At 41.1% G+C, this 26,639-nt stretch overlaps 1 protein-coding gene across 1 annotated transcript in view; it reads right to left on the bottom strand.

The window, feature by feature from the left end:
* F5 (coagulation factor V) overlaps positions 1-26,633 on the bottom strand; it is a 39,697-nt gene extending 13,064 nt beyond the window's left edge. The window contains exons 1-16 of the mRNA XM_028726598.2: positions 26,432-26,633; positions 23,251-23,342; positions 18,766-18,888; positions 17,218-17,430; positions 16,669-16,812; positions 16,345-16,566; positions 14,399-14,564; positions 13,477-13,654; positions 12,804-12,906; positions 11,347-11,558; positions 9,542-9,692; positions 8,596-8,808; positions 5,813-7,790; positions 4,018-4,177; positions 1,828-2,064; positions 1,200-1,407 (exon numbers count right to left, since the gene is read on the bottom strand). Of these exons, the coding sequence (XP_028582431.2) occupies positions 1,200-1,407; positions 1,828-2,064; positions 4,018-4,177; positions 5,813-7,790; positions 8,596-8,808; positions 9,542-9,692; positions 11,347-11,558; positions 12,804-12,906; positions 13,477-13,654; positions 14,399-14,564; positions 16,345-16,566; positions 16,669-16,812; positions 17,218-17,430; positions 18,766-18,888; positions 23,251-23,342; positions 26,432-26,604 (4,573 nt within the window). The 5' untranslated portion in view covers positions 26,605-26,633. The remainder of the gene's footprint in view (positions 1-1,199; positions 1,408-1,827; positions 2,065-4,017; positions 4,178-5,812; positions 7,791-8,595; positions 8,809-9,541; positions 9,693-11,346; positions 11,559-12,803; positions 12,907-13,476; positions 13,655-14,398; positions 14,565-16,344; positions 16,567-16,668; positions 16,813-17,217; positions 17,431-18,765; positions 18,889-23,250; positions 23,343-26,431) is intronic.
* Between the last annotated feature and the right edge of the window lie 6 nt (positions 26,634-26,639).

Genomic DNA, 26,639 nt, shown 5'->3' with positions numbered 1-26,639 from the left:
ATTAAGAAACAGCACACATATCCTTCTGCGGTTGTTGTTTTTTAAAAAAAAACATTGAGATGCATAACTGCAATTTCTATAACTACTTAGTTCTTCAAAGCCTTGACATAGAAGAATATTTCAGCTCCGTGGTTTAATTAAGATAGTATCATGATAGCATACAGTAGTAACCTGGAAATCTAACAGTCTTGTGGCAACATTGGGTAATTTGTTTTTTGCTGTCACCAGGGCCGGCACGTCCTGTTTCACCTCTTTCTCTGAAGCTGCAGAAGCCTCTAATAATCCCCACCACCACTACCTGAAGTTGCTAGTAGCAAATGAAGATTTACAGGCACAACCATCCAAACTGGGAAACGCCAACTGGCTGGTTTTACAAGACAACAATTATGTTGGAAGTTCTAATCACAGAACCACAACACATAGCTTGTCCCTATTTTCTCAATGGAGGCATCACCTTCAAATAATGCACCCAGGAACTGTGCTCCTTGCCACCTGCGATTTCCAAGGGCTTTAGCGAAATTAGCTTTACAAATGTCAGGATGTGGAAAATCAAAATGGATGTAATCCAGTCAGCACTAAATACCTCAAGCCCTTCCAGTTTAAATGGAAAGGAGTTAAATATAAGCTCAAATCCAAGTGGCTTAAAACTTTTTAACTTTTGCTCATTAGTGCCCACTGATGGGATAAACAATGGCCTTGAGGAATATCTCTGCCTTTCTAGTTAAACTTTATTTAAATAGAATAATTCAGTTTGAAAGGGAGAGTAAGGATGCAGTGTTAAGTTTGAAGAATAGGGAGAAAACTGACTTGCGTATTATGATGGAGGTTAATTATATTTTTCTGTTAACAAAATATTAACAAAATACATTGACATGTATCAAGAGCGGGGCCTTGGAATGAAACAGGAAAATATTTGAAGCAAAAATAAGATCAGATGAGTTTGATATTAGTGCAAGGGAATAGTTAATAGCAGGACTGGTTGTACTAAAACAATTTGAGACCTCTGATTGTAAATCTATATTTGAACTCTTATCAGGAACATGGGTGACAACAGAGAGAGAGAAAATCTCATGCAAGTGTTTTGTGTCTGTAAAATGTTAACATTCAGAAAACATCCCTATCATTTTTCTTCAATATAGTCATAGTTATTATTCGCCATCACTAGGGATCTTATAGTAGACAAAGGAAAACATCTATACCAGGAAATTTATGGTGCCTTTTTGCTCCGGAAATTCTCTCAGCATGAGTCTTTCTTTTATATTTATTGAAGTACCAGCTTTTCTCCTCATCAAAGACCATAAAAAGCAGGACAAATTCTCTCATGTCCTTTGGCTTGCTATACTTGTCAAGCATTCCTTTTTGACAGATCAAGACTGGCCCAATCAAGCCAGAGTGAATATCTTTTTCCTACAAAACAAGACAGGAAAGAGGTTCCAAAATTAGTTTCTCAGGTAAATGAATTGCTGCTCTTGTGGTTTATTTGAAAGCATCAGTTCACTTCATTCTGATGCAGATATATTAATATGTAATAAATTTAAACTGTTTAAATCCTGAATTTTAAATTGCTGTAACCTGTCTTGGGACCAGCTTGTGAAAGGCTGATAATAAATTAAATCATATTAGTAATTCATGAATGTTAAATGTTAAGGGAATCTCAAATCCAAGATATATCTGAAAAGCAAAAGGCATACAAATTTGAAGCCAAATTAGCCAACATGTTCTTCATTACCGTTGAAAGAATTCATTTCCCTTTTCACTCAGAGGATTTCACAGAAGTATTACTGCTTCAAAACAAAAACAAAAACTTTCTGTATTAGATTGCCTTACCGGGTTTACAGCAGAGTAGTAGGCCCAGGATCGACATGTTCTCTGACCTTCTGGAGGTCCTGACCGTTGGGTCACATGCCAGACGTAAGTATAGGTGCCATTTGGCAGGATTGCGTCATCCTCTTTAAACCATTTTGGAGACTGGTCATCATAGCTTCTACCCTCAGAAGACTTTTCATAATAAAGCCCATGGGCATGGAGAGAATATGGCCTGGAGGCCAGATTTTTAAAGTGAATCTATAATAATAATAATAATAATAATAATAATAATAATAATAATTTATTTACACCCTGCCCATCTGGGCAGCTCCCAACATCATCATCATCATCATCATCATCATCAAGTGATAAAATATCAAACATTAAAAAATTCCCAAAACAGGGTTGCTTTCAGGTGTCTCCTAAAAGTCAGGTAGTTGTTTACAGTCGTACCTTGGAAGTCGAACAGAATCCGTTCCGGAAGTCCCTTCGACTTCCAAAACGTTAGGAAACCAAAGCGCGGCTTCTGATTGGCTGCAGGAAGCTGTTGCAGCCAATCAGAAGCCGCGGAAGCCCCGCTGGACGTTCGGGTTCCAAAGAACATTTGCAGACTTGAACACTCACTTCTGGGTTTGCGGCATTCAGAAGCCAAAATGTCCAAGTACCAAGGTGTTTGGGATCCAAGAGACGACTGTATTTCCTTGACATCTGATGGGAGGGCATTCCACAGGGTGGGAACCACTACCAAGCAGGCCCTCTGCCTGGTTGAACGGACAGCGATTAGCAGTTATGAAGGTGGAAAACCTCCCTTCCAAAAACTTAAAGCTTTGTGGAGTTATCCTGGGTTCAGATTTTGGAGACTACATCAAGTCACATCTAGAACTCCGCTCCCATGGGAAAATTTCTTTGAAACTATAAACAGGTTAGAAAATCTGTCTTGGGATGTACTTATTGTGCACAGCTGTCTGTCTGTACAGATCAACAAGCTGGGCATATGCAATGGTTTAATTATAAATGGTTGTCGCTACCTGTCTTCTGACTGTAATCAAGTTGTTTAATTTAGGAACAATACAAGCTGCCTTGTAGAGAGTCAGACCATTGATCCATCTAGCTCAGTACTGTCTTCACTACCTGGCAGTAGCTCTCCAGAATTTCAGAAAGGAGCAATTCACAGCCCTACCTGGAATTTAGATTTGCTATGCATTTCTGCTCCCATGTACGGCACTACAGTAATCCTACTCTGTGTATTCTAAACAAGCTCAGTTCTCCAAGCGTCGATACTCATGTAGTCAAAATCCACACCAAAGAATATCAGCAGGCTTGGAGGTAAGTCTTGAAGTTTGCTGAAGTAAAAAAAAATTAGAAAAGAATCTAGGAGGCACCCCCCCCCCCAAAAAAAAAACTCAACACCAATCCAATGAGGGCTGGACATGCTCAGTAGCCATTGAATGCTAAGTGTCTGTTGGAGGGAACTGGAAAACTGGGAGGAAAGAATGGAACCCTGAAAGAAGACATGGCTGGCTGATTTGAATCATTTTGCTATCGGTTTTGATTTAAAAATGGCAGCATACATCTAAAATACAAATTACACTGCCGCATTTCATTGCAGGTCAGTTTGTAGTGCATGCATTTCATTGCTGTCGGTGGAAGTTTCCTTCAACCACGTTTCACACTTTCAAGAGTTGGGGGTAATGAGAAGGAAAGGAAACTCACTTCACCTTTGCTTTCTGCAGTAGAAAATCTCATAGGAGACAGAAGACTAAGAAACCCTTATGTGTTATACATGTAAATGGACTACAGCAGGGGCAAGAAACCTGTGGCTAGACTCCAAAAGCCATTCATCCCTGACTATTGGCCATACTGACTGGGGCAGATGGAAGTCAAACAAAATCTGGGAGACATATCACATATCCCCCCCCCCCCCATGCTATAGGAAGTTCGTGCAATATTGTTGCATTCAGAGCACATTGCCAAGTATTGTTCAGGCTGCATTCAAAAGGATTCAGATTTGTTATATACATTTATGCTTCTATTTTCATTAGTAATGCCCATTCCTGAACTCAGCCACAAAAAGACACATGGTCTTTTAGGGAATTTATTTATTTATTTTAACACACCCAAACCAAAATGAAATCCATTTTTTTTATTTTGAAGTTATTAAAAAGGGGGGAAATGCCCCCAATTATTCAAAGACTGGGAACATGAACTTACTTGGATGACATCATCCACCTCAGCTCTAATGACAGGACCCAGGATGCCAAGGTGTTCCTCATATTCGCCTGCAGCTTCAGGTGTCCTAAAAGAATCGTCTTGATAACTTCGGAAAATCACTTTTTTGTACCCCGTCCTGGCTGAGCCACTTTTCACTGTACTGAGGACATGGAAGGAATGAGACGAAGAGACTGTAAATAAACAATAACTTTTTTGTGAGTAAATTTTTAATATCAGTAAGCACTTGGAGACTGAGAAATGGTGAATACTGCAGAATCAAAGCAAAAGGGCATCTATTTCGGCTCTGTGACTCTGGCCCAATCTGCTCTGTACATTTAAAGGTATATCACACCACTTTAAACAGTCATGGCTTCCCCCAAAGAATCATGGGAACTGTAGTTTATTAAGAATGCTGAGCATTGTTAGGTGAACATATTCCTCTCACAGAGCTATAATTGTCAGATTGGTTTAACAGTAAATTCCTATTCCTAGGGAATTTTGATAATTGTAACTTACAGGGCCCTTCTGTATAGACAGGATGAGATTTACCCAACTCCTTATTTGTTGCCGTTGTAGGCAGAAACTAAAAATCATTTTTCTGTGAATGAGTACTGCTGTTGTTTTTAACTTGATTGCTGTTTTGTTTTTTTAAGACGGCATGGCTTACATGAACATTTTTCCTAACTGACATGACGTTTTTGTTTTTAACTGCATTGTACATTTTGGATGTGAAATGTTCTACAAACAGCAGAGTGGGATAAAAATATTAAACATTAACTGATTTAATATAACTAAGCAAACATGGTTGCAATTGCTCGTCTGCTTAGAGGCGCTCAGTCTACTTCCTGAAACAGCCCCACAGAGGTATCTTGTGCTTTAAAGAAAGAAAATAAAGAGACTGGATTGTGCCCAGTGCTGCTGTTCTGCTTCTGCAACATACTGTATTTTTTGCTCCATAAGACTCACTTTTTCCCTCCTAAAAAGTAAGGTGAAATGTGTGTGCGTCTTATGGAGCGAATGCAGCTATCCCAGAAGCCGGAACAGCAAGAGGGATTGCTGCTTTCACTGCGCAGCAATCCCTCTTGCTGTTCTGGTTTCTGAGATTCAGAATATTTTTTTCCTTGTTTTCCTCCTCCAAAAACTAGGTGCGTCTTGTGGTCTGGTGCGTCTTATAGATTGAAAAATACGGTACTTCTGCTTGTGCAATGAATCTTTCCCCTCCTCTCCCTGCAGCCCCTCATGCACCCTCAAAATCTGCTCTAGAGGGTTGAAGGACCATCCTGAACAGATTTTGAGGATATATAAGGAGCAAGAAGGGAAAGTCCCCTTGCATGAGCGGAACTCTACGCAAGACAAAGTGGTACAACCCATTATCCCCTAATGAATAAATTAAAAAAGAATAGTTTCCTGGATTTGTGGGCTTAACCACCTGATTCTGATGATCAAGAAGTACCCAAAATCGATCAGTCCTGATGGAGTGTGCGTGGACTGTTGATGAGTTGTTGCTTTATGGTTATATTATTTATTGCTCTTTTCATCATGTGTTGCTTTATATTGTAAGCCACTTTGGACAACCATTTGCCCAGAAACAAATGGCCTTATTTATTTATTATAAATGAAAACAGCCAATTAATAAAGACTGACGTATTCTAAAAGGTATTAAGCTGCAAATCTAAACACAAATACCAAGGGGGGATTTGCATCTGAGTAGACATGTATAGAATTGCACTGCTTAGCGTGTCGCACTAAAGCCAGCAAGATGGAATTGGGTCAGAGAGAAATAATTCATCCAAACCTTTTTCTTGGTCCCGCATAATCCCAGAGAACCTCTTCGGTTGCAATGTAGTATCTCCTTATGTTTGCATTGTTCATAGTCCGAATGTAACGCTTAGCTATGTCATCTGGGTTACGTGCTGTATAACTGTCAAGTCGGGGGTCTCTTATATACGGGTTGTGATAGTGTACTGTCTCATATTCATAAGAGCCACTGATGCTGTCGTCATAGACTGTGCTGTCTATGTCATATTCCATATATTCCCCATCGTCGCCTATAAAACCTAATTTGACCTCTGGTTTATCCACTTTTGGTGTCAAAGTATCATACACCTCATTTGGCAGCATGGTATGGTTGCGTTCAATGGAGGCTTGCTTGCTGCCAAATCCTCTAGGTGACATTAGAGGTTTGGAAGTTCTCGGTGCTAAGACTCTTGGCTTTCTTTTCTTTCGCCGAGCCTTCTGGAAAGTTCCAGGTGTACTGACGGTACAATTCTCCTTTCTCTTTTCATTCAGGGCTTCCTGCTTGCTATTGTTATTCATTTCTAATTGGCCTAACTCAAGCTGGGAGTCAGCTTTGTATATCTCCTGCTTTCTCTTGCTAGGGATCATGGTATTTTCTGGATACAAGGTGACATTTCTGGAGCTGTTCTGTAGTTTATTGTCAACAGGTTTGGTGAGATCTGCTTCTGTATCATAAATCACCTTCTCAGAAACAACATTCCATTCAGAAGCCGTCTTTTTGGGAGGACACTTTGGCCTCTGCTGAGGTGAGTCCTTCAAATTCTCTGTGGGCTTTGGGATGGGAGTAGAAGCAAAGCTGTCTATCATACCATCAGAAGTCAAATCATCATATTGTTGATCTTCCAACAACTCTTGTTCAGAACCATTGTTTTCCACTGTCTCTGCTACAGCCAAAGGTAAATTTGTTGAAAGCATGGAAAACTCAGTATTTGTTTCCTCTTCATCCTCATAATCATAAAGATAATGTGAAAGGTGACTAGTATCTAAGCTGGAAGCAGTTTCTGCACTGGGAATGGGAAGAAATGGAGTATCTGAAGTGGTGTTGTCTATAGCAGAAAGATTTCTTTTTTGTTGTACATGAAACAGCAGGGCATGCATCTCTTTAAGGGCAAATAATATTGCCTCTGTTAGACCTTGCCTTTCCCTCTTTTCATGCCGTGTATCATTTTCACCTTTGTTATCTTCTTGCTCCTTCTCTGTAGAAGGTCCATGCGAAGTAGGGTTACCTTTTCCTTGTTCAGATAACAGGTTTCTAACCACTGCAGTCATATTTGCAATTGATGTGTCTTTTGCCAAAGACGTGTAATTAGGATGGAGAGAGTCAAGTGCAGCTGTATTCGGAGCAGTACTTGGACTTTTCAGCATGTCATCACCATGCGAAGTACGGTTACTTTTGCCTTGTTCAGAGGACCAGTTTCTAACCACTGCAGCAATATCTGAAATCAAAGTATCGTTTGCCAAAGATGTGTAATTAGGATGGAAGGAGTCAAGTGCAGCTGTATTCGAAGCACTGCTTGGACTTTCCAACACTTTATCACCATGTGAAGTATCACTGTTATTTGTGAACACCAGATGTGAGTTCACAGTTACATTACCATCAGTCTTATTGCGGGTGCTGTCAATTTCTTCTTGTATGGCAAGAGCAGTGATATTCAGCTTTTCTTCTTCTTCAGCAATCAATCCATTACGATGTGATCGAAGTCCGAGCATCGAAGCATACATATCTTGTTCTAAGTCATCTTCAGTTTGATCGTCATAGTTATCAAGGACATTTTCATTTATCATGCTTCTGTCCGCTTTCTCCTCCTTTAGTGCTGCTGCGTCACTTTTCTCAGATGAAAATGTGACCAGTGCATAATCTGAAGCGTCATCATAACTTTCTGTGTAATCAACATCATCACAAGTGGCATCTCTAAACCGAAGTCTCATTCCATTGCTCATCTCATGGGAACCCCATGACGATAAAAGCCAGGTTCCTGCAAATTCAGAATAATGTGCATTATTCATACTACTTGACCAATTACAGTTTGCCTTTTTCAGACACCTGAATGTAAATTCTGTGGCTCACAAATGGTGGTAAAGGATTCACACCAAACCTTAATCTCATTACAATATTGCAGAACCAGAGAACTCTATTACAAATAATTTTATTTTATTTTTTGCAATATGTTGTCTCCCACCAAGACAGGGATGAGGAACCTGTGGACCTCCAAATTTTGTTGGACTACAACTCCTGTGCTACAGAGAGGCCCATCTGATAAAGCATCAAGGCTTTGTGTTACAACAGCTAAGCAAGTTCAGCAGCAAAGTGAGAAACCCAGGGCACACTACGCTGCCCCTCGTCTCCTTGACCCAAACAAAACGTAAGTTTCTAATAAAGTAACTCAGTAAACCACAAAACAGTTAGGCAGGTAGAAAGCCAGCAGGGGTGGAGGTGTCCTTGGTCCAACGATCTCCTGGCTCTCTGGGAACAATTTTGTTCCTTTGAGGCCAAGGTGGCTGACCTGGAAAATCTGAGAGAGGCAGAAAGGTGGATGGATGAGGCCTTCGGGGGATTTTGTGGTTTTGTTCCACTCCCAATAGCTTCACTAATGTCAGGGAGAATGCCACTCTTGGGGAAAGGAGACTATGGCTCTAAAGAAAAGGGAAACAATCTGAATAATACGAATTCCTGGAAATGGCAGGAGGGGAGAGTGCTGATGTGCTCAGCTTCTGTTTACGAGCCTCCCATGCGCATCTGATTGACCACTGTAAGAACAGGATTTATAGGTTGCTACTAACCAACGTTGTCCATGGTCACTGTAGCCGATTCACCACTCATTGGGAAAAGATGTAAGATATCTTGATGTTTTCCTCTGTTCAGGAAAGTATGGCCAGAAAGATGCACCGGCACTATCTCATCCTGTGTGCCAACACTGGTGAGGTGCCATTTAATAATATTAGCCTGACAAAATCCAAGGATATCTGTTCTATCAGATGCATAGCCATTGATAGCTAAAATACAAACGACAACAACAATGTAACAAAGAATATATAACATATCAAATTTCCAGATCCGATGGACATTATAACAGGAATGAAACAGACACCTGTAGGAACTGTTCTACATGTTACACATAATGACATAGCAGAAATTTGGGCTCTACCACTTTAGACTGCATGGGAATATCTTATCATTTAATTGTATTTTGTTTAATATTCTCAGGCATAAAAAAGCTCCCTGCATCTAATAACTAACTCATCAAGGGGAAGATTACATTAACTTGGGCTAATTTACTTCATGCAGGGAGCTTTTTTTTTACACAGGGCGAGCATTCAAAAATATGATGGCTCATTTGTAGTGTAAACATTTATAATTAACATAGTTTTTAAAAATAGAACTGCATGTGACAGAGGCTGCAGATTGTGGCAGAAAGTCCTGGGCTGGCCCTGCCCCAGACATTTGATCAAAGCAATCCGATGACAAGCTCAAAACAATATGATCCCTCTTCTCAAGTGGTGCAATGTTGAATTTTGCCGCCTTAGTCTACCACTTTATTTCTATGTAACTTGTAGCATTGTATTGGTGTAGTGTAGTGAATGCCATCAAGCAGTCAAGCATTATGGAAACAGCATGCTATTCTTCCATTAAAAACAAAACAAAAAAACACCCACATAATTTTATTTCACACTACTGAAGTTGAGCTCTCACAGGCTTAGTGAAATGATGGGTCAGGTTTCTACTCACTGTGCATGACATTGGACTTGTAAAATCTGGGGTCATCTCTCTTAACAGTGGAGGGATTGCTGCAGAATCTCTTGATATTGTCCTCCAAATACCAGCTCTTGTTTTCATCAAAGACGGCAAAGAGGGATTGCTGCTCGTCGTCAGCCTTATTCTGGAAAGCATTAAGACATGCCATCATTTCCGACCGCATACCCTCTGCACTCCATTCTGACTTATAAAACAATGAATCTCAAACCTGGGCAGGCTGTCTAGGAATTCTAGACAATTATGGTGATTCCTTTCCTACCTGAATGATCAATCCAGTGGCATGGTCTCCTGTACTATTTAATATCTACATTAAGTTGCTTAGACATGTCATTCAGAGAGACAGATGTTATCAGTGTATATTCATAATATAAGAGATGAATTAATCAGTCAATTTTTATTTCTCTCAGTTTCTCACCTGTCCCATTTCTGCATATATTTGCATGAAAATTCATAGGCATTGTGTGCATATTTCTCCTAATATGCACATTTGTATGGAATTTAGCCTAGCATAAGTATTTTTCCAAGTGTAACAGAATGCATTTTAGAATCGTTTTCACTAATATATACATTTTTGTACCCCTTTTTTGGTTGGAGAGCTGCATGGCATAATTTGAAGAAGTGCAAATTTTGAAGAAGAGCTGTGTTTCATTTCATGTATTGATTCAGGAAGGGCAAACTTGATAGTTTCCCATTAAAATGCAAACTTAATCAATTTCTCCCCTTCGCTAGAAGACACTCAGCCCTACTTTGACTATTGATCAGATTCAATGAAACCAGTATTTGGGTTCAGTAATGGAGTGGTAGAGCACAAATAAACTAAAACTCATTCCAGATAAATTGTTCATCCGACCAGGGAGGTAGGGGTTCAACCTGGTCTGAATGGGGTCAAATTCCTCTTGAAGATCCAGGTTCATTGTTTGAGAGTTCTGCTGGATTCAGTGGTTTCTATGGCATAAAGTGCCTTTCATTAGCTCAGGTTACGGCACCTTTCTAGGTAGCCTGGCCACTGTTATCTATGCCCTTATAACCTTTGAAACCTCTGCTAGTAAGCAGGCCACTGGGCTAAGTTTTGTGCCAAATGGATCTGGTTATGCAGGATGCATCTTGCTAGTATTTAAAGAACCATACTGGCTACCAACCAATCTTTTTCCAGGCACAATCCAAGGGTTGGTGCTTATCTATAAAAAAAGTATTACACGACTCTGCCCAAGCACTACAGTCATCATCTGAGACCTTCTTCTGGATTCCTCCACCATATGAAATAAGGCTGGTGGCAACGAGGGAGTCTTCTGATCTATGGCAATCCATATATCTAATGCCCTGGTCCATAGGAGGTAATGTGGCACCAAAACATTCATTCCAATGCGAGGCAAAAATGTTTTCGTCCAGGCATTTTGCATGAGACTTCTTTGAAATGCAAATAGTAGCTTGGAGAGGGGATTTTGTTCCATCTCCATACACCCCCAGCACGGTCCTGTGGCTGCTCATGCTTCTTCATGGGTGCTGTTTACATGACTAAAATATGCATTCACAACTTGTCTGGCCCCAAGAGCCTAAGAGCAGCTCTGCTGGATAAAACTATCTGGTTCAAAATCCTATTTCCCACTCACACCCAAGTCAGGGACAACCAGAAAACCTCTCAGAACCAGGCTTTCCAGGAACAGAACAAGCAAAGTGTGGATGAGCCCTTGGAGGCACACTGCCTCAGAACCTTGAGATAGCAGCGTTACGACTGCCATCTTTTCTCTCTCAGTTTGCAATACTTGACAGTACCTTACCTGTGTTCCCTTCACGTCGAGTGCCTTGCGTTTGCAAACCAGAAGTGGTCCAATAAGTCCTGAGGCGATATCCCTTGTTATATCAACAGCACTATGATAAAATCTGGTGAGACACTGAGGATCTTCGCTTGTGGGTTCATCTGTGTCGAGTACAGTCCAACGATATGTGTAAATTTCCCCTGGTTGGACTAGTTTACCTTCAGTGCTGTTCTCTGGATGGAATAAGGACATAAATGGAGTAAGAGGGTAAGAGCAGAAGCAAATGGCAGTTACCATGCACAGTGTGTAAACACTGCCTGCAGACCTCTTTCAGACACTCGGGTTCTATGCTCTTTCCTGCTACACCTGAAACACATCACTTTTTCTGGAGTAAGGTGTGATTTCACATATTGTATGACTTTTATTCTGACATGCAGAAGGAGAAAGAAGCAGAGTGGAAACCATCAGGATCTCTCTCCTATGCCTCTCCCATTGGACTATTGTGCTTACATCACTTCCTTAATCATGGAATCTCCACCCATAAGAAGAGCCTACTGGATCTGGCTAATGGCCCATCTCATCTAGCGTCCTGTTCTCACAGTGGCCAACCAGAAGCCCATGGGAAGCCTTCAAGCAGGATCTCTGAGCACAACAACCCTTAACACCTAAAAGCTCTCTTCTTATAACAGAAAAGAGCTAGCCGGGGCATCTCAGAAGTCCAGTTGGCAGAGGGGTGTGGGGCCAGGGAAGAATGGCCAGGAGGTTGCTGCCACTGCCCCACCGCAGCATCTGTCATATGAGGTGGCCACTTCCCTCTGTGTCATGATGGGGCCAGCTCTGTCCTTAATTAGCCAGTTAATTTCTTCAGCTTTCCATTCCTATTCAAAGTACCCTTGGATGTGGGTGGCGCTGTGGGTTAAACCACAGAGCCTAGGGCTTGCCGATCAGAAGGTTGGTGGTTCAATTCCCCGCGACGGGGTGAACTCCCGTTGCTCGGTCCCTGCTTCTGCCAACCTAGCAGTTCGGAAGCACACAGTGCAAGTAGATAAATAGGTACCACTCAGGCGGGAAGGTAAATGGCATTTCCATGCACTGCTCTGGTTCACCAGAAGCGGCTTAGTCATACTGGCCACATGACCTGGAAGCTTGGCCAATAAAGCGAGATGAGCACCGCAACCCCAGAGTCAGCCACAACTGGACCTAATGGTCAGGGGTCCCTTTACCTTTACCTTGGATGATACTGACTTTACAGTTAGCTTTGAAGCCCTTTAAAAAGGAATGACCTTTAAAAAATATTTTTTAAAAAAACTTTTTGAAAATGACAACTGGACACCTCTATCGACTGAACTGCTAGGGAAGCAATTTCATATATATACGATATATATATATATATATATATATATATATATATATATATATATATGCGCCACCATAAGAAAGATAGGAGGAAATCTAGGCAGAAGTAATGAATAACCAACCTTTGGCACCAGAAGGATAAACAACTCCTTCAGCAGCCTTTGAAAGCGTAACTCCATGCACATAAATACTGTAGGGTCGGCTGGCCATGTTTTTGAATACAATCTGTTTAAAATGTAGGTGGAGAATATGTGTTCAGTATGGCAATAATGCTTTATACAAGACGTTTGCAATAATAGTAGTAGAAGCTGAAGCAATAATAATACTAGGGCTTTTTAAAAAAAATAAAAAGGTACTCTTCTACTAACTATACCCAGAGGGATCTACAGGATAACCATAAAACCAATTGGAGGAATGCAACTAATAAATAATTTCTGGAAGCAACTGTATGTGCAGGATAAATTATTTGGTTAATAAGGCTCACGGAGGAACATGTTTTATGCATAGGGTTGTCATCAACACAGCACTGCATAGGAGAGACAGTGGGTTGGGTCCAGCCTAAATTAGTGGCACTTAAGCTCCACCGAAATCATTGTGAAAAGTTGGTCATGACTAAATTAAGACCCATAGATTTCAACAGGACCCGAGTACAATTAGCTTCAGTTGGATGCAACTCAATATAAATACAGATGTTAAATTTTGGATAGTCAAAATGCATATAGCGTAAGTCCTATGCGTGAATTAAATAAAATGAAATTTTAGATTCTGTCCTTATACCTGTTGTTCAGTACTTACCTTTATGTTATCTCTGACCTCAGCGCTGATAAGAGGCCCCAGAATTCCATGTTGTTTGGCCCTTGTATTGTCTATGCGTTTGGTGAAGCTGGCATCTTTATATCGTCTGAATATGGCCTTTTTATACTTCTTGCCAATGTGATTGGAAAATGCTTCCAGATACTGAGTTTTATATTTCCTTTAAAATTGGGAAAATAATTGGGGGGGGGGGAGAAAGAGAAGAAAGAAGATCTGTAAATGGGGAGATAGGCATCTATTTCTTTTGAGAAAAGAAATAGAAGAAGAAGAGTTTGGATTTGATATCCCGCCTTTCACTCCCCTTCAGGAGTCTCAAAGCGGCTAACAATCTCCTTTCCCTTCCTCCCCCACAACAAATAGTGGGTGGAAATGTTTATTTAGAAAAATCTACATTAACACAAATGATTATATGCATTGTAGCAACCCAACAAAACCCCAGTAAAAAGGCAGGAATAAATAGAGTAATGAAAGGGTTCTTCTGCACGTGTTACCAAACTGCTATTTTCACATTATATTTGAGCTTTCAAATAACATAAAAACCACCTCTGGATATATGGTAGCACCATTTCGGTATTACTTCCAGAAAGAAATCTTTTTGCAAATAACACCAAAATGAGTGCTGAACTTGCTGTATATTCTGCTATATTTCTGGAAATGGTTTTTATATCCTGTGAAAGCTCAGACACAATGCAGCAATTAACAGTCAGTGAAACATAAGGAGAACAGAATAAATTGTCATGTTCCTTAATTTCAGGGGATCAATTCAGAGTATTCTTTGAGAGAAGCCAGGATTGTTTAAAGTGGTGTGAGACTATTTTAAATGTTTAGTGTGGATGGAGCCTAAGAATTGAGAACCTTATCCAGTCTATACACACCCATCAACCAACATATTCTATCATGTTACCTATCAACACTGTCAGGAATTTCCGGGGCATAATCCCAGATTACTTCTTCAGCAGCGATGTAAAAGTCCCAGTCCTTAATCATCCGTATTTCTTTATAGGATAATTGTCTCGTTAAAGTGTCTGGATTTCCACAGTCTTCTATGTTGAGGTAACCATGCATTCCAGCTGAAAAGACAGATCATGACTGTTAGTTGTAAAAGAACGTGCATGCCCAAGGTATCTTCTTGTTTCTCTTCAGCCAAACCAGGTGGAAGTTCAAGATTTTATTATATATGTATTTTACTAGAGACCTCTGAAAGATGTACATTTGTCTCCTGCCGCAATCAAAATCTCCACCACTTTAGCCAGCAAAAAGAATCTATGAGCCATTCATTACTCTCTTAAGGTATAAATAACAAAGCCATGTTAATGCATCTTGAGACACACAGCAGTATGTGGAATCCATTTGTGCCCTTGCATCTATGGGTATATGATACAGTGGTTACCCTGCACTAACGGAAGGCAGGGTGAGATTTTCATCAATTCCTCCTCCCTTCTGGGGCCCCACCTTCCCCAGAGCAGGTTGGGGGATTTTCCAGAACAGTGTGGGAGGTGGCATGGGAGGTTGCATGGGAAGGGGGGAATCTGTGGACATTGCCTCCCCTCTTCTTCCTTTAGCAGAGGACTCCACTAGATCAAAACCTCTTCTGCAAATGGGAAGATTCTTTCCATTCAAGGAACGGCACAATTCAATACTGCCTTGTTTGTTTTGGAGTGTGACAGAGCCTTTTGGAGACCTGACTTATGCTCATGATTCACAATGCCATACTTTTAACAAAATTAAACAATGTCTTCATAGGGACAGGCTTGGGTTTTCTCCAGGATGCTAAATAAATCCATGCAGCTTCTTCCTACTAATAGCTGTATAGGTGCAAAAAATATTTTGAGAGTATGTCTTTACAAGTGATAGTTCTGCATAGTTAGTAACAACTAAGATAACTAAACAAAGCATTTTCACTGGCTTAATATAGGTTTTAATCAACTAAATGTACATAAATGAGCATATTATGGTAATCTCAATGTAAATGCATTGTTGAGACACTGAAGACAGCAGAAGATAACTTTAAGAAACAAAAACTACCACTTATTGTTAAAAGAAAAAGACATCTCTTAATATTTTATTTTTTCATTTCCTATTACAGGCACATCAGAACCAAATTGGTCGCAACAAATAAAGAAGTTGCTCTTGGCTCACAGCTTCACCAACTTAAATGTTTCCTCATGAGTTAAAAGCAGCCCCCATTGGCTAATCTAGTAAAACTTTGCTTTATTAATCTAGTGACTAAACCGATAAAGGTTTAGGCTTATTCATAGTCATTTGTACTTAACCAATGAAACAAAAGACATTTGTATTGTCTTCTTATTGAGTTAGTTAGTCAGTCAGTTAGTCAGTCAGTCAGTTAGTTAGTTAGTTAGTTAGTTAGTTAGTATGAAGGGTCAGCTTAACTAACAACACATCCAAGGGTTTAAAGCGAATCACATGACTATCTGGACAGATGGCGGTGGCCACTGAAAATCACTGCATGTACAGGGTGCGTCTTTTAAAAGAGGCCCTATGGAACATGTGTACCCTGTATCCACAGGGCCTCTTTTAAAGGACTCACCTTGTATTTCAGTGGTGAGCCAATTGTGGACAAAGGACATTTCATGCTTTGAGCACACTGCCACTACTCCCCGCTAACAAAATACAGTTGTAGTTGCAGGTGTCTTGTTATTCTATAGTCAATGTATGCAAACCGCAGTTCTATTGTATGCCAGATTGTTTTCCTAGCCCCCCACCCCACCCCCATCACCACAAGTGCTGCCATAGTTAAGATGATTTTGCATGTTTTGTACAACTGCTATATGAGAGAAGGTAATGAAGGCTGCAGTTGCACCAATGCCTGCTGAAGAAAGATCTCCTTGCCTTCTAGATGCTTTTCAACAAGGGACGATATGAGCCACTTTCCTGTCTTGCTCACAGACATCTTTGCTGTTGCTGATGCTCCTGCGACAAGGCTGATCGTTGACATTTTATAGTGGTTTTGCTCCAAGGTTTGCCCATTGAAATGGACCGAGAAGATCTCAGGTGCAGAACTCATCCCTATCAAATGCCAACTAATGTTATGGTAAGCACAGGCTTGTACATCTGAAACGCAAAAGAGCAGCAGTTGGAAACTTTTGTTTCAAAATCACTGTACCATAATGGTCAGTCAAGCAAATCCATCTAGGTTAACAGGATATACAGTACCTGGCAGTGTTCCATTAGCGTAGCCATTAATGGTGTACATGAGGGAAGATCCTTTTTGCCAGCTTTTGCTTTCATCGAAGACAGCAAACGTCAGCACATATTCCCTGTCAAAAAATTTCTGTGTTCCATTTTCATGCAGGCTTCCTAGAAGAAGAAGAGGCTGTCACAGACATCGGGGGGGGGGGGGAGTGTTTTATCAAGTAAGACATAGATAATGAAGGACCCCTAGGAAGCTGCCCATCAAGTTCATTACTGTTGACACTGATTGGCAGCAGCTCTCTAGGGTTTCTCTCCCGGCATAGGCATCAACTCTATGGGGCTGAGGACACCTCAGCCCCACCAAAGTATGAGGGGACAGGACTGAGCCCCCCAGTCTTGAAGAGTTGGGCCTGCTAGAAGAGAAATTATTCCTGTCAAAAGGGCCTAGTTTGTCAAAGACCAAGGAGCTGAGGCAGATGATAAACAGGAATGCATGTGTGGGAAGAAGGGACATTACAGATAACCCCCAACAAACACTTGCTGGTTTCTTCAACCTAAATGTTTTATTACCGTTTTTACATATCAGCAAGGCACCGATAAGGCCAGAATTGAAGTCTTGCACCATGTTTTCATGTGAGTAGTAGGCATACGTGAGGCAAGGAGGATCAGCCTCCCGTGGTCCAGTTCCTGCAGTGGCCTTCCACACGTATTTATAACTTTTTCCAGGAGGCACAGCATCATCCAGTTTTTCGATAGGCAATGTCTTGTCGGAATATGAGGAACCTTCAGTGGCAGGGAAGCAAGGATTCGCCATGTATTATTCATACATAATCGTACCAACAGTGCCCTTATGAAGCAATGAATAAATAAATGTACATGCACCCACCTATCCATATACACGCTGAGTCTAATGTCCTCTTTATACCAGGCATGGAGAACCTGCGTCTTTTCAGATGCTGTTAAACTATAATTTCCATCACTCCCTGCCCATGGCCATGCGAGCTGGGAGTGATGGGAGTTGCAGTCCAATACAATCTGGAGGGTCACAGTTTCCTCCAATCTATCCACCTTTCTTATACAGCCCTGCCTGGGGACAGTACATGCACATACGGTACAGGAGAACAGGTACTTATTCCCAGATAGCCCTACATAGGCCCGTGCACACACGGTGGGGGCAGGGGAGGTGCAGCTGGGTACACTTGCCCTGGGCCTTGGAGGGCTAAGCCAGCTGGAAGGGAGGGGTGCCAGAGGCCTGCTGGACTTGGCTGTCATACCAAGAACACCCCGTGCTTCCCAGTCATTTGGGGACAAGCTCTGGATGGGCCTGGCACTATTTGCTATTGCTGTGCAAACTGAAACTTGCCAATTTGTTTCAGTTTACCATTCTCCTCTACCATTGTATATCGAGGGCTCTTTTACAGAAATTACTTAGAAGAACATATTTCCATTTACTCGTGCAGATGGCATATGGATATGCCTTCTCAGCTCGTTCTAGAAGAATTAGTTCTATTTAATATGCCACTATTTAAATATTAAAGGCATGACAATATATTTCTGGGGGTCAGGTACACCAATTTGGTATCATTATCCCTTGCAATTCAAACAACAACTTGTGTCCGTCACTGGCTGATGCCTAGTACAAAATACAGGAGGGCACAAATCTAACATTCCTCATCAGGAAAAGCTGCATGAAGCCCAACAAAATATATCTCATTGTTTAAAATGTTGATATTTCTTGCACTTGCAGTTTACCCCTAAGCCAGGTTAAAGTATATCCACTTTTCCTTTTCCTTCTAAGAGCTGGGGATCTGATCAAAATCTGAGGCAGACCTTAGCTTTTCTGATGTTGTTATATAGTTTAGTCACTAGGTGGCATTTGACTTCATTATATCTGAGTGGACAGGCTGAAGCTTCTTGCTATGGATTTGCTCTTGTTTAAAAGAAATAATAACGTTCTCGTCTAGCTTCCTGACTGGTGTGTCTTTTACGTTTTCCATTACAGTCATATTTCCACTAATGGGAGCTCTGGTTGGCTGGTCCTGATGGCCGACGAAGCCAGGAATATGAAAGGATCGTCACCGGGATATCTGACAACACAGTCACATTACCAGCACTTACCTTCTGAATGTTTGCTGTACGCTATGCCTTGTGGGTGAATACTCAGTGGTTTATTAGCCAGGTTCTTAAAATGAATGACAAGTGTATCTCCCACTTCAGCACGTAGTGTTGGCCCCAGAAGCCCTACCAAAATGATAATATTTTTTAAAGAGAGAAAGAGAAATCCCTAAAATACACAACATGGGAAAAGAGACTTGTGTTGTGACTGAGAGACAAACTTGCACACACAAGTGGCTATTAGAATGCACCATCATTCCTTAGGGCAGGAATGTTATTATTTGTTAACACACACCAACCTTCCTCCAATAAATTCAGAACAGCAATTGAGTTTTATGCTCGTTTGTGACGTAAGAAGAAGATGATAGCTATGCTTATACAGGCAACTCCCCATCTTCCTGGGGGTTTCATTCCAAGGCACCGCACGTTTAATTGAAATTGCTTATACAGTGGTACCTCGGGTTAAGTACTTAATTCGTTCCAGAGGTCTGTACTTAACCTGAAACTTTTCTTAACCTGAAGCACCACTTTAGCTAATGGGGCCTCCTGTTGCCGCTGCGCCGCCGGAGCACGATTTCTGTTCTCATCCTGAAGCAAAGTTCTTAACCTGAAGCACTATTTCTGGGTTAGCGGAGTCTGTAACCTGAAGCGTATGTAACCTGAAGCGTATGTAACCTGAAGCGTATATAACCCGAGGTACCACTGTATTGGGAACCAGTGTTAGAAACTGAGATATGAAAGCTAGGAGCTAAATGGCACCTTAAACCTAGGTTATGGGTGCAAAAATGAAAAGTCTAGGTGCAGATTTTTTAATAAAAAGAATACAAAGCTGAAAAATGAATGAACCGCACCTAAAATATTATGTTCATTTTTCACATGGTCTGGTCCTTCCCCTGTCCAGCCCGCTAATATTCTTAAGAGGGTCTCTTCTCCAGTCTTCAGAGAAAGGCTGCAAGTGGAGAGGCAGAAAAAGGTCCTCCTTTCCTTCCCCTCCGCTGTTTCAATCTGAAATCTTAGGTGCAGTACTGTGCCCAGAGCTCAGAAACTGCTCACGCTAATGAAATTCACTGTCGCAGAAATGCACCTAGAACAATGGGCGTTTCACTGTTGGGAACACCATTGAAAAAGCCTGCAAACACCATCTAAACCTCTGGAAACCATTGGAAAACCCTTAAAAACAAAAACAAAAATCCACCAAACTCCACCACAATTGTTCCCTCCAAACCTCCTTGCTCAAATTCCAACTCTCCACAGGCCTCAACAGTCAGTGCAAGGGCTCCTAGGATTGTGCTTGCAAAAGCTTGTGGAATTGCTAGACGTTATTTCTGCTGTTTTTGCTCTCTTTTAGGGTCATTTTTGAGCGGCACAGGTGGGGAGGGTGAGCAGAGCGAGAGGGCAGGGAGGATGAGCAGTGCAGGTGGAGGTATGGCAGTGGTGGCCGAGGGCCGAGGCAGCCTGGGCAGGCAAGGGAGGTGGCGGGCATGCAGCCGCAGCATGGTGGAGGGGTCCCAGATTTTGGTAAGTAAAAGTTGGAGGGCATGGTTTTGATGATTCCATTTTCTTTTGAGCCTGTGGCCTAGCTAAACTTAAAAGGCCTGTGCCTAAATTTTGCTTTACAGTGGTACCTCGGGTAAAGAACTTAATTCGTTCTGGAGGTCCGTTCTTAACCTAAAACTGTTCTTAACCTGAGGTACCACTTTAGCTAATGGGGCCTCCCACTGCCAACGCTGCGCAATTTTTGTTCTCATCCTGAAGCAAAGTTCTTAACCTGAGGTACTATTTCTGGGTTAGCGGAGTCTGTAACCTGAAGCATCTGCAACCTGAAGCATCTGTAACCCGAGGTATCACTGTATAGAACTGAGCTTTCCAAACGGTTCATGTTGGTGACACGCTTTTTAGACATGAATCATTTCGCGACACAATAATTCAGTTTTGCTTCATTTCGTGACTCAGTAATTCAGTTTTACTATCAAACCGGAGGTTAAACTAATTCCTTCGTGTGACACACTTACACACTGCAGCTGACACACTAATGTGTCGCGACACAGTTTGGAAAGCTCTGGTATAGAACAAGTATTTGCTGCTTATGTAGCAGATACTCGTTCTGGAACACTTAAAAGAATAAACCGGTAGAATCCATGGTGACCGCTGTATGCATGAAAAGAGAATCGGATAGGGATGGCAATTGTGCTTAATCTTGAATTGTTTTGCAGGTAGATGAAAGAAGATATTGGGAGACATTTAATGAATAGGAAAATTAATCAAAGTATGAATAAATAAAGACATTGAAAAATGATTATATGTAATCACATGTTATTATGGTGAGTGATCTGAAGAGTTCATGTTCTAATTAATATGCCCAAGCAGGGAGCTGAGCCTTCCAGTGCAATTCTCCCCACCCCACCCTACCAACACATTGAAGGAATGCCCGAAAAACCTAGTCACTTAAAAACAAGGAAAATTGCATACAAAACAGAGGTACAAGCAACTAACAATATTAGACCACTCCGTCAGCGTGGTAAGAAACTTTGTATTTGGGCTCCGTATACATTACTGACTTAACACACAGCTGGGTTGTTATTTTTCTCAATTTAGATTGAGACTGGGGGGCGAGGAGCATCAAAGCACAGTATTTCATAAGAAATGACAGAATAGATACAGGAAAGATTGATTCTGACTAATGCTGTGTGTACACCGCTTCCCACACCAGCAGTGGGAGCATACATGTGCAGAGCAAATGGATGGGTGTACACTGTCTTATTTATTGTTAGAAACTACAATAATGACCTGTTGGCATTGGTTCTGTTTTATCATATCAGGCCAACTGCTAGGAAGAGAAGGCACACTGGCATGCAAGAGGGTGGCATGTTTTGCAAGACCCTTTCTCCCACTGAAACAGAACTGTATGAATCTGTAGTTTCCGTGGGAAATGATATGCAAAACCCACCTTGTAAACTCATTCTTTTTTCCTATATGTTTCAGTGGGGTGAAGCAAATACCCAGCCACTCTGCTATACAGTGGTACCTCGGGTTAAGAACTTAATTCATTCTGGAGGTCCGTTCTTAACCTGAAACTGTTCTTAACCTGAGGTACCACTTTAGCTTAACCTGAGGTACCACTTTAGCTAAGCGGCCGCGCCGCCACCACACGATTTCTGTTCTCATCCTGAAGCAAAGTTCTTAACCCGAGGTACTATTTCTGGGTTAGCGAAGTCTGTAACCTGAAGCGTCTGTAAGCCGAGGTACCACTGTACTTATTTATCATTAAAATTTGTAGAAGACTTTGTGTGTCATGCAGGAAATTCTGGAACAATGTGGAAGTGAAAGAAGGAAGCCACAACTCAGTCTTTGTGGCAACGTGCAAAATAACATTGAAAGGAACAACAGCTAGGCATCCTTTGTATATTTTGAGTCAGCGATACAACACTAGTTACTGAAATGATTAGTCACTTTCTAGTTAGCTGTTCTGCACAAGTGCATTTTTGGTATCTGGGGTCATTAATGGGACAATGGAAACTATCTAATTATCAGTGCAAGGAGAAGAACAGAGTAATTTGGAAAAAATGACTACGGACCGTCTCCTGGCCATGCTCCTTCTCACTGCTGTTGCTACCTGTTCACCTGCCTTCTGCAAGCAGGTGGCCAGGGATATGAAAGAGCAGCAAGATCCACCTACCTCTACCTCTAAAACTTAGAAAAAGAATGTGGAGTATTTTCAGGCTGAGGGCCACATTCCTCATGGACAAGCTTCCAGGGGCCGTATGACAGTATTAGGTGTGGCCAGGGGCAAAAGGTGGGCAGGGTCATAGCAGATGTGACTCATGCCTTGAACACTGGGCTGCATTCCAGCCAGGCAAAAGTCAGACGTTTCTATAATGTGCCCCCCCCCCCCACCGCCCTTCTCTCCATCCAGCTAAATAAGAAGCCGCTGAGTCAGGCACTCAAAGAGGATAGAGTAGACCCATAGGAAGGAAGAGGAGAGGCAGCAAAAACAAAGGCCTACTGGGTTCATGTTGGCCAAGTGGGAGGGTGTTTCTCTAGGTTTTGTGTTATTCATTTTGGGGCTACTCTTTTTTTATTTTTTAACCTCCCCATTTGTCCCTGATCAGTGTGCCAACTCCAGGGCAGATGTACTCTCCCCACCCACGCTGTTTTGGGGCCATGTCTAGGGAATAAGAGGACTTTGGCTTCTAAACCTCCCTTGACCCACCCCACCACCAGAGTACCAGTGGCTGAGTGGCAAGGATAGTAGTGGTTTCTCTGCAAATAGGATGTCCGCCTCTGTCTGCAGACCTGCCTTACTGCAGGCCGAGGAGGGAAATCCACTTTATCCTCTAACCTCAGGAACATCCATTGGATTGTGACCTAAATGGGTAAATAAACTTGTAGTGGCTTAAAATGTTGTTAATTTGAATTTGTGACAGCAGAGAGATTATACCATGCTGTGAAAATTTCACCAGCAATATCTGAAAATCATGCCGTGTTTACCTGATAGAGCATTTCTTGGTTTTTCTTTTTTGAAATCTGCTTCATACTCGCTGTAGATAATTTTCTTAAATAGATGATCCGATTTTGGTAATCTGAAATAGAAGAGTCTTAAAACTATCACAGGAAATAGCTTCCGTGTGGAAGATACGTATAAGAACTCTATGCTGTAAAATACATTATGCAAGTTAAGCACAGTTGCAGAAATCAACATGTGTACCAAACACATTTTGTATTCTCAGCAGAGCCATAATGGACCATAATAAAGATTGTTGCTGTTGTTTTGTAAAGGCACCCCATCTCTGGAATTTTTTCTCCCAAAAAGTATGCCTGGCACCATTCTCATTTTCTTTTTGGCACCATGTGAGCACTTTTTTTTCTTCCTCTGCTCTTTTAAAAATGTGTGAAGAGGTTTTACATGGGCATTTTACACTACATTAAAAAAAAATGTAGTTTTCAGTAATATACATTTCAATAACTTTACAGCCATTTTTCACATTTCAAAACTCAACTTCCTTCTTCCTTTTTCTGTAGTTCCTTAAATTTATATGTATCATTTGCTGCATATTCTAAATTAACTTAACTTATCTTTTATTCATCTACTTTACTTATTTACTCTTATGAAACTGCAGGTTATTACAATAATCCTGCCAATGTCCATATCTGTTTACAATTTATTTGTACATAGTCAATAAACCATTTTCATTTTTTTATAAAAAGTTTGTCTTCTTTATTTCTTATTTTTCTGGTAAGTTTCGCCATTTCTGTATAGTCCATGAGTTTTTGTATCAAATCTTCTTTCTTCGGGACTTCTTCTTTCCATTTTTGGGCAAATAACATTCTTGCCACTATAGTCGTATACATGAATAAATTTCTAAACTGTTTCGGTAGTTCTACCCCTATAATTCCCAGAAGGAAACTTCCGGTTTGTTTTTTTAACGGATGTTATTATAACCATTGTTTTCAATTCATTATATATCATTTCCCGGTAAGCTTTAACCTTACTGCAAGACCACCACGTATGATAGAAAGTACCTTCTTTCTCTTTGCATTTCCAACACTTACTCATTTTTGATTTATACATTTTTGCCAGTTTACTTGGTGTTAGATACCATCCATATAACATTTTCATACAGTTTTCTCTTAAACCATAGCATGCTATAAATTTTATACAGTCATACCTCGGATTATGAACGGTGCAGGTTGTGCGTTTTCAGGTTGTGGACCGCGCTGAATGGGTTACATCCAGGTTTCGGCGCATGTGCGCAAAATGACATCACACACATGTGCAGAAGTGCCAAATCGCGTCACGTGCATGCACAGACACAGCGCTTCAGGCTGTGAACGCTGCGGGTTGTAAACGTGCCTCCCGCACAGATCATGTTCACAACCCGAGGTATGACTGTATCTGTATTCCATAATCATTCCCATGCTTCCATAACTATATTATAACCAATATCTGTTGCCCAATTTTACACTACATTGTTTTGCTGTGCTTTATTGCAATTCTGAAGTTATTAGTTTATTGTTAACTGAAGAGTGGCCAATAAAACCACTAAATAAACTATAAGGGTATTTTTCAGAATTTACTATATCCTAATCTATTCCAACTCTGTGTTAGGGCCGGCTTGAATGGAATAAGCCTCAGAGATGTACACAAAAGCAAGAATGTGTGGAGGATCAATAGAAGCAAATCAGGAAGGCAGGTATATGTGCTTCATTAAAAGTTTTACTGAGACCCCTCAAATTCCTGAGAGTTTATAAAAAGCTGCCACAACACACTCAGATTTAACATTGCTCTCTGTTTCAAAAGAAAAGCTGAGATTTTTAAAGAAGATGGAACATGCAGACAGCCCCAGTGGACCAGGCCAACAACCCATCTAGTCCTGTTCTCACAGCGGCCAATGGCAGAACCTGCCTCACAGATTCAACACTATTGAGTGCATTTTTTCAATTAGTCATTCAAGAGTGAGCCCAGAATGTGTGGGAGTTCCATACGTGCATCCGAGTGCATATGACATTCTGGCTCAGGACATTAGTCCAAAAGGCAAGTTACAAAGGTAAGTGACTGATCTGTGGGTTTAGCCTATAAGACAAAGATTTGAGAATGTGAGGCTGCAAATAATAATAATAATAATAATAATAATAATAATAATAATAATAATAATAATAATATCTATAATCTATAATATATATAAATATTTTTAAGGAGGCTATGGGCCTATCCAAGGTGGGGCGGAGGCGGCAGCTGCCCACCCTACATCAAGTAGAACAATAGAAATACTTAACTAAGTCACCAATCCCGTCAGTTCTGACCCCGCCCATAAAAGTCCTGCCCCCCACCAAGTCCTGCACCCCCTTAACAAAAATCCTGGATACACCCATGAAGGAAGCCAGGACAAAAAAATAAAAATAAAAATCTCCACTTGCCTAAGAAGCTAGCAGAGCATCATTTCTTATTCTCAGTCAAGGTTTGGGAATGTCTTGTGACATTTTTACATAAAAAGTTAACAGGTGCCCTTGAGGCTCTCTCTTTCCTTTTGTTGGCATATAAGCGTGGGCAAGTGGACATTCTCACCAGCACAGGTTTATATTTGCATTGCAAACCAGTCTAAGGCTGAAATTAGATAGGACAGCAGACATGATGGCCTGCACATCTCCTCTCTTTCTCCCTGTTTAATAGGTAGTATACTGTATTTCCAATAAGGCACACAGAAATTATGAACGTATACAGTCAAAACCATAAAGCTACTTAAAACCAAACAAGAAAATATAACACAAAGTCAAAGATCAACATTTTAACAACTCAGGCTGCAGCTGGGAGTGACGTTGCAAGTCTGAATCTTCTCTTGCTTGCATGGAAACAACTTCCTTGCACTTAACAAACTAGTATATCAGAGAGAAAGAAGCCTCATGTGAGCAAATTTCATTATTCTAAGTGGTAAAAAGTGAATAAGCAGCAAAATGCTGAAAGCCAACAATAGACAGATGAAAATAATAATGAGTAAGACTAGCAGAAATTCTATCCAAAAATCACGGCAATTTAGAAGTCACACCATTGAAAGCAACTTAAAACTAACATTTATCTTGGTTAACCTAGCAGCCCATTCTTCAGGGATGGGGAAACCTCACCTTCCTATTACACCCAACTACACCCCCAAATAAGCTACACACATTTAGTTACCTGGACAGGTCTTCTGCCTGGAAACTGTAGCTCCAGTTAGCGACCTGAGCCACTATATAGTGCTCTCGGACCCGAGCTGCTTCCGCATTAGGATTCTCCAGACCTGGCCAGCCTACGCCCAGCAGCATTAAGACAAGATGTTTGTAGACAAGGGCCATGGCACCAGTTCCCATTGATGCAGATTTGTTGAGAGACACATGAGGTACAG

This window comes from Podarcis muralis, chromosome 4, assembly GCF_964188315.1.
Source record: "Podarcis muralis chromosome 4, rPodMur119.hap1.1, whole genome shotgun sequence".
Classification (NCBI taxonomy): Eukaryota; Metazoa; Chordata; class Lepidosauria; order Squamata; family Lacertidae; genus Podarcis; species Podarcis muralis.
Note: the sequence above shows the minus strand (reverse complement) of the source record. Positions and strands in the feature narration are given on the sequence as shown.